The 11,505-nt window shown below is 42.3% G+C and overlaps 3 protein-coding genes across 3 annotated transcripts in view; 2 read left to right on the forward strand and 1 right to left on the reverse strand.

Moving 5' to 3' along the window:
• The window catches only part of oaz1a (ornithine decarboxylase antizyme 1a), a gene marked incomplete at its 5' end in the record, with an annotated part of 6,484 nt that extends 5,650 nt beyond the window's left edge, over window positions 1–834 (forward strand). Inside the window, 1 exon segment of the mRNA XM_035654053.1 lies at window positions 192–834. Within this exon segment, the coding sequence (XP_035509946.1) occupies window positions 192–322 (131 nt within the window). The 3' untranslated portion in view covers window positions 323–834.
• Window positions 835–1,277: 443 nt separating this feature from the next.
• Window positions 1,278–4,776, reverse strand: peak3 (PEAK family member 3). The gene is made up of 4 exons (XM_035654052.1): window positions 4,467–4,776; window positions 4,013–4,161; window positions 3,110–3,663; window positions 1,278–2,753 (listed from the first exon to the last, which is right to left on the reverse strand). The coding sequence occupies exons 1-4, from the start codon at window positions 4,529–4,531 to the stop codon at window positions 1,674–1,676; spliced, it is 1,848 nt and encodes a 615-aa protein (XP_035509945.1). The 5' UTR covers window positions 4,532–4,776; the 3' UTR covers window positions 1,278–1,673.
• A 6,372-nt stretch (window positions 4,777–11,148) lies between these two features.
• org (oogenesis-related gene) overlaps window positions 11,149–11,505 on the forward strand; it is a 2,226-nt gene continuing 1,869 nt past the window's right edge. Inside the window, exons 1-2 of the mRNA XM_035654054.1 lie at window positions 11,149–11,304; window positions 11,414–11,485. Of these exons, the coding sequence (XP_035509947.1) occupies window positions 11,257–11,304; window positions 11,414–11,485 (120 nt within the window). The 5' untranslated portion in view covers window positions 11,149–11,256. The remainder of the gene's footprint in view (window positions 11,305–11,413; window positions 11,486–11,505) is intronic.

The raw sequence follows: 11,505 nt of genomic DNA on the forward strand, positions 1-11,505 counted from the left end.
CCCCCTATTTCACTTTATTTAAGTCCACATTAGTCACTGTAATACTAAGAGTAGCTGCTCTTCCCAGGATCCACATAAATGTACTTACAAGACTTTGTTAAATAAATAAATTAGTGGTGTTTTGTATGTTGTTTCTATATCGGGGTATCTTTACAGAGATTCACATCTGTTTCCATCCTGTCTCTCCTCAGCATCCCTGCTGCGTACGTTCAGTTTCCTGGGCTTTGAGATTGTGAGACCGGGTCATCCCCTCGTCCCCTCCCGACCTGACGCTTTCTTCATGGCTTACAGCATCGAGCGAGACTCCTCTGATGATGATTAAATGACGCTGAGCAGTTACAAATGTTTGTTGTTCTTATTTCAATCCATACCCACACAGTTATCATTTTTTGGAAATGAATATATTATCCAAGTTAAGTATGGTTGAGGTTTCCTGTCAGAAGTTCCTTTTGTGTTTGTTTCACCTTTACCTACCATGTGCTGTGTTTCAATGATATTTGCACTAGGGTAAGATGTTAATATACCAGGAATGTAAAGCCCACATAATATCCGGGCAATGTTTCCTCGCCACTGTATTACTTTCCATGATGTGTAGTGCTGACTTCCTATTCACCCTGACGATCATCTCTACAGTGTAATATTTATGATCAATTCAAATTCATCTTACTCGTGTACGTAGGTATGTTTCATAGTAATTATCATTTGATTTTCCTGTTTTTATTGATTTTTGTAATGTGTGCATGATTTTTAATTTGTTGCTTTGATTCACTTGATAGAAATCTGCATGTTGTAACTGTACTAAATAAAAGTGCTCACCTTAGAGAGTGGAATCTGTGGTCTTGTGAAGTCAACAATCATTGAGCCTTTTGAGTTGGCGTTGTCTCTGACCAAGTGTTCATAAATGAAGCCAGGGCAAGTAGACGGCTGTCATCAAGCATCCCTCTGGGGCTTTTCATGGGGTTGCACTCATTTGAAGGGGAATTGGGGTAAAGCAGTGAAAAAACACTATTAAACAACAATGGCTGCCATAGAGGTTAGCGTAGATGTTGCTAGCATCAGTTTTGATTGAGTTTGAGTGTGTCTTCACTGAAATCAGATTAAAGAACACCACTGAAGGCTTTTCTTGTTGGAAACTATACAGGGTTTTCATCTTTAGGAATCCCCTAGCATTTTTTAAATTTTAGGTTTGAACGTTATAAAGTCTTTATAGTCAAAGATGAAACTACGATCACTATAAACTACAGTCAAATCGGCCAACCCTATTTCTTTTCTTGTTCCAACATCCAAAAAATGTGATAAAATTAAAATATACATATTATATAAACCAGTTAGAAGAGCACAGAGAAAAGGAGAAATAAAGAAATGTCTTGTGAAATAACCGAACATGGTCTAACTTTGGCAGAAAATAGTTTATTCGTGTAAGATCCCATTGCTTATTATGAAGTGTAGCATTTCATTAGATTTATTTTACATTGCAAAGAGCAGCATGCATCATTAAACAGCCACATCCTGTTAAACATGGAGGGATGGAGACAGTATACACATTCTTAGTGTATTTCTGACCATTGTATTTTTGACCATTGTAGACTGACTGTTTACAGCTTAATATGTAAGATTGTAACTACCTAAGAGTCATTAAAAGAACGTCAGACGAGACCTTCACATATTGACAGTCAGTCCACATTCAGAGAGAACCATAGCTGACTGGTCACGCTCACAACTGTCTCAGGATCTGTAAATGACAAGTACTGCAGGCACATACAGTCCTCCCAATCCAGAGCAGACTGATCTTGGATCAGCCCTCTCTCTGCCAACTTCATCACCAGCAGGGCTCGCTTGATTGTCAGCCAGTTGTGTACAGCGGTGGTCATAGGCTCTCTTTGATTGAAGAGTGGGACGCGAGGCCCCCAAAGGAGAACCTGAAGCGTGGCCACCATGTCTGCCATCTGGCGCCCACTGCTCTCACTCTGGAGCCGAGAGGCCAGATAAAGGAGCCCCCTTCGGTATGAGGACTGAGTTGGAACCGGGCCCAGAGATGTCAGGTTCTCTTGTGGGTCGAGGCAGTATTGGATTAGGGCTCCAATATGGGAATTGATGTGGGCGAGGGGGTGAGGTACTGAAAGTGCAGACGATGCCGGGGTTAACACTACACGAGGGGAACCATGTGTCTTCCATAACATCTGGATCTTTCCTTTCCTCTCTGTCTTTTCCAACTCCATTTTTTCTTTCAGTCTACTGGACTTCATTTCAGAAGCATCCTGTTCTATCTTATCTCCCTCTTCCTTCTTTCTGTCGGGCCACACTAAGAAGATCTCCCGAGGTCTGAGCTCAGCTGCAGAGGCGCTGATGTACAGATGTTGCAAGCCTGTTAATATCTGCAGCAACAGAACACACACCTGTTTGTCATAATCCAAACTATCTGTGCTCTGCAGCGAGCGGCTTTCCTGAACAAAGTCGTCTAGAGTGGCGTATGGCAGGTCTCTCTCAACACTCACTGAGTGCCCTCTCTGGAGGAAAGACTCAACTGAGGGCAGATTAATATTCATACGAGCCAGAGCCCAGTCAGTGCTGCCTCCGCCTGGTGGTTTAACAGCACTGCAGTCTGACTTGAAAGGACGAGAGGGGTCTTGAGTTTGTAATATGCTTGAATCAGTCCTCGGGGTGTTGCTTGGGTGGAAATGAGCAATGGCATCTTGCACATTTACATGCGACGGCTGGTGACCCGAGGAGGCTTCATCAGTCTGTTTGTGTACCTGCACAGAAAGACAGAAAACAGAATAAACCATATTCATCAAGAAACCCTTACTATACAAAGAGTATGTAATGTCTGGGCTTCCTGTTGCAGTTGTGACACCTGATGACAGTTAAGAGGAAGTGTCTCTAGCACCGCAAGTCAATGCCACAATTGCCAGCGTTGATAAAGATCATGTTTGTATTACTTTTTGCTCTGTGCAATATGCATACCTTTCTTTGCACACAATTTCAATTGTAACGTGACTGCAAGTGAACAATGTGCACAACAACAGACGTATACAGATTTTAATATCATGCATTATCATACAGAACATAACTGTTAACTATGTGGAGTGACTGGAAGCTGTGACGTTACCCTTAAACCCAGCACCCTCCCTGGGAGCTTGGGGCTGTGCAGGCTGTAGTAAACCATGTTTCCGATCTGCTTTGGCGCACTGCCCTCACTCATCAGGAAATCCTGAGGCTGGTATGAGCTGACGTCCCTCTCCGTGGCCTCTCCTCCATGCAGCAGGATCTCAGCCTCCACGCTCTGTGCCATACTTCTCAGAAAGAGTAGATGGCGATGCTGAATCCCCTGAAAGACAACCCTCTGGTCGTCAAAGCTGCTGAAGAGGTAAGGCAGATGTTCGTCGGGAGTGTCAAAGGACAGCTGGGAGAAGGATAGTGAGGGGACAGGACTCCCTCTGAATTGTTTAACCTCTTCTGTCTCCTCGTGGAAATAGGTGCTGGATATGGGTGCCAGCATGTACAGTGGGTTGTCAAAGTTTTGAGGTTGTCTTTGCAGTGGAGACAGAGGAGAGACTGGGGCCACATTGGTGCTGGGGAGGGAGAAGGTGCGAGCTAATCTCTTCTTTGGAACAGGTGGCGGGGTGCCATCTGAGAAAAATCTCACTTGGTGTCGGGAGGAGTCTGAGCAACACAGTGAGAGAGATTTAGGTCTGACTTGGACAGTGAGCACGAGCACTGGACATACAACAGTTTGGACACAACAGGTAGTCCGCATTACAGTGGCAGAAAGTACTTTGTCAAGTTATTGTAAGCCGTATGAATATTTCATGCGTGTTACTGAAAGTAAAAGTTTCAGGCTGTTACTTCCTCTCTTTCAGTTCTCATGAAAAGATGAACTGAAAAGAATGAAACACACAATACACTCTGTTTTGTCTTTTCCCATCACACTGACTGCGCATATACGATCTGTGGAGTTGTTTTTAGGCTACTTTTCCCCACTTGAACTCACTTCATTATTCTGTAAACCTACCGTAGCGCTGGTGTATGGGGCACTGGGCTGCATGACAATCAGTGGGTTCAGGGAACACATCGTTGCATGCGTAGTTTTGATACCGGAGTCCAACAGGGCTGAGCATAACACAGTCAGACTCCTCACTGGAGAGTCTGAAGGAATTACTCCTGTGTAAAAAGAGGCAAAGAATAACAAAAACGTTTGCCTTTCTACCATGAATATATGTAGAGTGCATAAACAAACTACAACTATTCACAAGTTTGAAAAACATTAGTTTGTATGTGTTCGTATTTCACATCTAAGTGCACTGCAGGATCACTGTGCAATCCACCTTCATCCTATTGTATTAGGATCTTTTAATAAGGATTGTGTGATTATGAATGAGATCTAAATGGAAACACAATAAGATAATTAGTAACATAAGCATTAACTTCTAATAAGGAGTCAAAAATATTTGGTTTGTTGGTCTTACCTGTGCTGTTTGACAGGCAGCGCTGGTGGATGGTCCTCCACCCTGCTGCCAGGACCTGAAGCCATCAGGAATTCTACCAAGTTACACCACCTAACCTGCTCCTCCACCTCTCTCACACTTCACTTCACTGCCACTGAATAACAGTGTGTGTGAAGCTTACAGGTGGCGAACTCTGTGTCTCTCTGAAAGACTTCCCGTCTACATCAGTTACTCCCTCTGTCACTTTTTCTCTGCCTCTTTCACTTCGTCTGTGTAGTTGCATATTAGACTGAATTTTCTGCTCTCGTTATCTTTTGCGCTAATCGTCTGTGCTTGAGGTTGGTACCGGAAAAGTAGCATCTGTTTTGAGGGCAAAACTGTTCTCTCAGCTAACCTCAACTTGACAGAATGGGGAAGAGCAGTTACAGCAGTGCCCACCTTCAATTTGCACTCTTGTTTTTTTCTTTCTCTCAGATGCAGTTGATCTACATTCGCCATGTGAAGCCTCAGCATGAACCTCTCTCTTTCAGATGATGCAGTTTGAGCCTCCACACATGCAATGCCCTCTCTTAAGCTGGCATGAAGGAGTTTTTTTTTCTTTTTTAGGTTTTACTGACTTTAAAGGAAAGATGAAATATTTAAGCAGATATAGTAAGCAATGTTCACTATGTCTATATCTTGCACAACCGGGAAAGTTTGGACATATTAGTTAGTAAGCATGCTAACTTATTAGCATAGGTTAGCATGCTAACATGTGCTAATTCTGCTGCTTCTTGGCATTTTGTTTGAAGTAATTTGATTGGCTGTAGCTCTTTGTTTTGTTTTTTTCTCACCCTATTGATAGAACATGATTATCTATTCACCATCAGATGTGTAGCAAGGGTGTAGCCTATATAGCATATTAGTGACAGTGTTACTATGAATGTTGATCAGAGAAAGCCTGAGGGCATGAAATACAAAGTAAAGCTGATGCTGATGTCATTAGCTTTTGGTTTTGACCTGATGATAACACTAGAGGGAAAGTCAGAGGATCACAAAGGTTACAAAAAAAAAACATTAGGATTCATCCTCTGTGGACAATGAATGTCTGTAGAAGATTCTTTACAGCAATCCACCTAATAGTTGTTGGGATATCTCAGTCTGGACCAACGTGGTGGACCAGACAGACAGACCTCTAGAGCATGCTGCCTGCATAGCTAGAAATGCTACTATAAATGGAGAGTATGACAGTAAGCCTATGAAGCATCTTGAATGTAAATTACAATGAGCATTAGTATTTATATCAAAGCAATCAAGTCTTGTGTCACAATGCCACTTGTGAACCTAAAAAAGCCATATCAGTACAAACAACTGACTATAGTCACCAATTTTGGATATCCCACACACACACATACGCGTATGATATTATATTCTAGTATCTTGGTGCAGCCCTTATTTGTGTTGTCGTGCTACCTAGAGTGTATTCTTGAGGGGGAGCATGTGCTGCTGAAGTACTCCCATCCCAGAATGACTCACACATCCAAAGGGCTGTTGTCTCCCAAACGGTTTTTAGTATCAGTTCTGTTATATTTAGACCATAACAGCAAACAATCTCATTGAAGAACATAATGACAATGCATGCAACATGTTGTGACTGGCAATGAACTGTGAAATGTAAAACAGCCTTGTAAGGAGCTGAAGAGGCTGCGTGTGGTGTTCAGTGACGTAATCAACCAATGTCTGCTGCAGTAAAGGTAAATCTGGTTCATGCACACAATGAACAGAGAAAAGAAAACGTGACGTTGGCTGTGTCAAACCCAAAATATGAAGACGACTAGCATTGCTTTTGAGTTAGTTCTTTATCAATATATCAGGAGAGGGGGAGGTTTTTTGGTTCCAGAAGACGGCATTGACAGAAAACTATTAGGAACCAGTGGTAGATGAGGTTATTTCAGTTTTTATAGACAGACCATCAATTAATCCACAGAAATACACACTCAGTTGTCAGTTTATTAGGTGCACCGAGCTGAAACCAATGCAGTTTAATGCAACAGCCCTGGAATAAATCTTTCCTTCTTCAAGGTAATCATGTTAATGTATCATCTTGGATTATGCAGTTTGTTTTGGTGTTGAGAATTGTTTCTGAATTTGGGGATAAAGCTAAAAGTTATGTAACTTTCTTAACTTTAATGGACATTAACTGATGCTTGCACTATTCAGTATATTCCTGTTTGTGAGTTCTACATCAACCATCAACCGTATCTCCAATAGGGCACTCCTACTTTTTAAACTAAAAAATACTTTTAATTGACTGAATTGTTAAATTAGAGGATCTCTAGGTAACTTTCAGAAAATTGTTGTTAATAGTGACACCAGTGGCCGTGAAGTTAACTGCAGTCAACATCCTGTTGCTCTCTGTACTCTCTGTACAGTACAGTACACAGTGAGCATCATCCAAAGAGCACTGGCCCAAAGTGACATACGCTGGACTGAATGCTGAAAAACAAATAATAATAATTACTTTACTTTTATTACATCTCATTACTATCTGCAATGTTACTATATTTTATGCTATTAACTAGCTTGATGTTTACAAATCACCCCATCAGCCAACCCCAGCTTAGCTTACAGGCTACAGTTAGCTAGTGTTGTTAGCTTTGTACCTTTACCTTACTTATTATTTTTTGTTAACTGGTTAAGTAAATATGCAAGTTAACATTAGCCAACGAAGATGTCCACTACTTTGCTAGAAATAACATTAGCGAGCAAGACCTGCAAACGGCAAGCCAGCAAGATGAGCTCCATGTGTCTGGATGAAGCTAGCTGACGTTGGCCGCGTTAGCAATTCATCCGTGTTAGCAAGCAAGCTAACATTTCACTTGCTTTGCAGTATTGTCAGCTCGGACTCTGGACTTTGTGCTGGACGTTGGTCGTTGGTTACCGGACATCTTTTCTATGCTTACGTTAGCTAGTGCACACCGCTGACACTGTAGGGAAGCGGAGAGGGAGTATAAATGCCACATACTTTGCATAAAATCCGACCCGCATCCCTACATAGAAACGCATTGAAATCAATCCACAGGCAGCAGAGAAAGTCGTTGTTTAAGCTGCATTACAATTCGTTCACAAATTGGCAATAAAAAATTATTAATACATAAAAAGAATATGTAAAATGCTTCATCTCGTACATATAATACGTACTTTAAATGAAAAGCGGAAGTCCATTCCCTCAAAGCATTAACATAAAATCACTTACATAATGCACATAAACAAACAAAATGGTGAATGATTATAAATTTAGATGATCTTAATCTATTCTTGTGTTCAGGGACTCACTCTTGTATTCTCCTCGCCCTCCACTTAGAGCAGAGATTTCTGCGTCATAATGATATTTACCCACTAAATATCAGTGTGTGGGAGAGTTGAGAACAACAGGCTACAAGGATGCATTAGTCGACCATCATTAAGGGCCTCTCCACTGAAGCTCTTCATATGCTAAGGAGTAAGGAGAACTGCTTGGTTTCTTGGCCTGAGGGATGCGTCAGCAAACATTCACTGCTGCAGGATCAGGCTTACTCTGGGAACTATACAGACATATTTAACAAGGGGCTGAATAGGGGTGGACAGCTTGAGAGGGAGTGACATTTAAGATCACGAGAGCGTTGGAGGAATTCATTAACCTTAAACACACAGCCGATGTGCAGTATTCAATCTGTTATGAGAACTTTAAAGGTGACCCTGTTTCCGAAAAACAGGAACTGTGAAAGACTCAATACACACAGTAATGTGGCAGGCGTTGGTTTATTCTTTTAAGTGACAACAAATGGTACATTTTTCATGAGTTTCACAGCTTTATTGTACTGACATTTTTTTGACACAAAACAAAAAGGGTATTTCATAAGAAGAATGCAACATGAATTAATGCACAACTTAAATCAAGTCACATTGTTGTTGTTATTATACTGCGAATCAGTCCCATGATTTTTTTTTTTAAAGTTATATTTTTTGCCTTTATTTGATAGTGATAGCCGAAGATAGACAAGAAAAGGGGGCAGAGAGAGAGGTGATGACACGCAGCAAAGGGCCGCAGGTCAGATTTGAACCCTGGGCCACTGCAGCAACTCCTTCTGTGGGTCGCCAGCTCTACCAACTGAGCTAACTGGACACGCATCAGTCCCATGATTACATTCTTAATGGCGGGAGGTGAAGTGTTTCTTTATAACGTTGTAGAAGCGCCGTTTACGCTTGCCGTCTGGGTGTCTGGATGTAGAAGGAACTGTAGCGTTGACGGAGGAGGCAGAAGAAGCTTTTATCTCGTCCTTTACCGATTCTTTTTTCTGCAAGTCAGTTGAGTCTTTACACAGTTTCTTCTGGTCTCCTAACAGGTGCGAGGAGCTGCCTTTGTTGTCCACTGTCCTCGTCCCTGGAGCTTTGCCAAGACAGCACGCAGTCTCTTCGTCTTTGTTTAAGCGCCGTAGGCCAGCTTGACAGAGAAGAGCCTCCTCGCTCGCCATCTGTGGACTCTGGCTCAGGGTGATGAAGCCGTACGGGGTGGTGACTTTGGTTAGGTGTGGCAGGGAGAGGGCGGCTCTGCTGGCAGGATCCAGGCAGTGCTGGGCCTCGGTTTGGGAGCGGGGATAGGACACCTCCCTCTGAAGAAGAGATTTCTTCTTGGTGAAGGGGTCTGAGACGCTCCGCTCGGCCCTGCGGTCTGACAGAACCAAACAGGGGCCTGATGATGATGTGGATGACGAGATCGTGGAGGAGCAGGCCAGAGAAGCACATGACTCCAGCTCACTCCCTAAGCCTTCTTCTGACTGTGCGTAATCCTCCTCTGTCTCTTTGTCCAGTGATCTTAAGCTGTTCTGCACAGACAGACTCGGTATAGTGAACTGTGGGATGCTGTCAGGTGTCAGGATATTCGGAAAAATGTTCTCTCGGCTCGTCTGGGAGTCCGATCCTAGAGAACACCCGAGGGACTTGGCACTGCTTGTAGCCCACAAGAGCGCGCGGATGCCTGCGCTGCTGTGCCTGCGAGCTGCGTAGAAATCATCAGAAGTTTTGGTTCCACTGCAAATAGCTCCAATGCTGAACGTCCGTGTGACTGAGTTCTTATCCATCATTGAATGTCCTCCACTGTCTTTGCACACAGGCTTGGGTTGTAGATTGGCAAGAGGAGAGGTGACAGGCAGCTTTTATACTTTTTCACCACATTTTGTCATCCGTGAAATGCATCAACAGATGCGTAAATGTGACGAAAGCCAGAGGCGGAAACGGTTACTAATTAAGGGAGCTTGTCAAGTATGGAAGCACAATAAACCTCTTCATATGCTAAGCAGACAGAGATGCAGCTTCTCCCTTCCTCTCAGAACATTTGGACGTGACATGTTTTTGGGAACTAATCAATTCACTTTCCATGGTTAAATGGTTTCAGGCTGCTCTTCTGTGTGCAGTTGGGCTGCAACTGTTGACTATCTTCATTAGTGATTAACCTGCTGATTATTTTTTATAATTAATCAATTAGTTGTTAAGTCTAAAAAATGTCCAAAAATGGTGTTTAATGCCCATCTCACCTTCCTAAAGCTCAAGATGATGTCTTGTTTGTTTGTCTGAGTCAAAAGATATTCAGTATAGCACATATATAGCATTCATTTACCTTCACAAATATACTATAATATACCTCAAATTACGAAACATTATGCCCACGTCAGTTAGGTTAGAATAATTGGATGTTTCCTGTTTGAATACTACTAACACATATTTCTTCATGTGTGCAGAAATAAATAAAACAAAGTAACACCAACATTTACAAAAGATAAAGTGTTTGTGACGCCATTTTTAGTTTTGCTGATCTGTGCTACTACAGTTACTTCCTGTTTGGACAGCACTACAGACATTTCCTAGCAACCGATTACCACATCCCAAAAGTCTTGTACTAGCATTTCTTCTCAGTGTTTACATTGAAACTTAGTAATGGATTCATGAATATCTAGAGCTAACATTTGTCGTAATTTATTAGCTTTAAAACTGAAATGTCTTTTTTAATTAGATTACTGATGAGGCTGATAAACAAAAGCTTTGTGCAGGCACATCTGAGGTCAGCCTTATCAGTGTGCCGGCTGTGGGACGATATTAGCGCTCCCTCTTTTAGGGGAGGTGGTGAAAAAGTAGTTTTCTGAGCCCTGTACTACAACTCTCCTGCTGTAAACGTTAGCCTGAATTAGACTATAACAGGTTAATATATGAATTTTCTTTGTTTTTAAATCGGTTTTATGTATCGGCCACTAGCAGCCTGCTCTTTAAATATATCAGTCAACCAACTAATGTACTGGGGCAATGCAACTTAACTTTAAAATTAAATTAATTCATACAACATGGATATATAATTCAAAATATGTTATCAAAATGACCTTTTGTAATGTTTTGACAACATGTTTTGTTTTAAAAATTCTGCTCTGTTTGGATTCTGGATCATTTTTTAAATCATCACTATCATTTAATAGTGTTTGTGTTTTCTTTTTGTAGCCTGTTATCCATTACAGAGATGACACGGATCATTTTAAACATGCAGTTTAAAGGTGTGTTATATTTGTGTCTCCTCACACCGGTCATGTGACCACCCTTTGTCGGCCTGTTGGCGGGTTAATTGGCGGGATTTGTTCATTGGTCCGCTCTGATTGCGCCACGTGCACTTGTCCCTGTTGATTGGCTGCACAGTTGCAACTTCAGGGTACATTTTACCCTCCAGACCCTGCCTCTACTGTAGCCCTCCAGCCTCCCCCTCCTCTTTGTTGCAGGCCGGCAGGTCCACCAGGTTTTTACCCGAAGCAGGATGACTCCAGAACTCCTCAGCGAGCAGGAGCAGACCCAAAACACTGAGGTAACGGTGTCCGGCTGGGTCATGTGTCCCAGTTTCTCTTATATCACATGTGTATATAATATATAAATAGTAGTTGTGGTAGTTTACAGCTGTGCTGTCTGTGGCTCAGGTGTCAGTGGTGAGGAGAGACGGTGTGTTTCACTCGATGCTCCGCGGCCTCTTCTGGCCTTTCGGCATCGTGGTACGAGCAGCAGCTAATGT

This window comes from Morone saxatilis, unplaced genomic scaffold, assembly GCF_004916995.1.
Source record: "Morone saxatilis isolate NCDOM2014 unplaced genomic scaffold, NCSU_SB_2.0 Contig12, whole genome shotgun sequence".
In the NCBI taxonomy this organism is placed as follows: Eukaryota; Metazoa; Chordata; class Actinopteri; family Moronidae; genus Morone; species Morone saxatilis.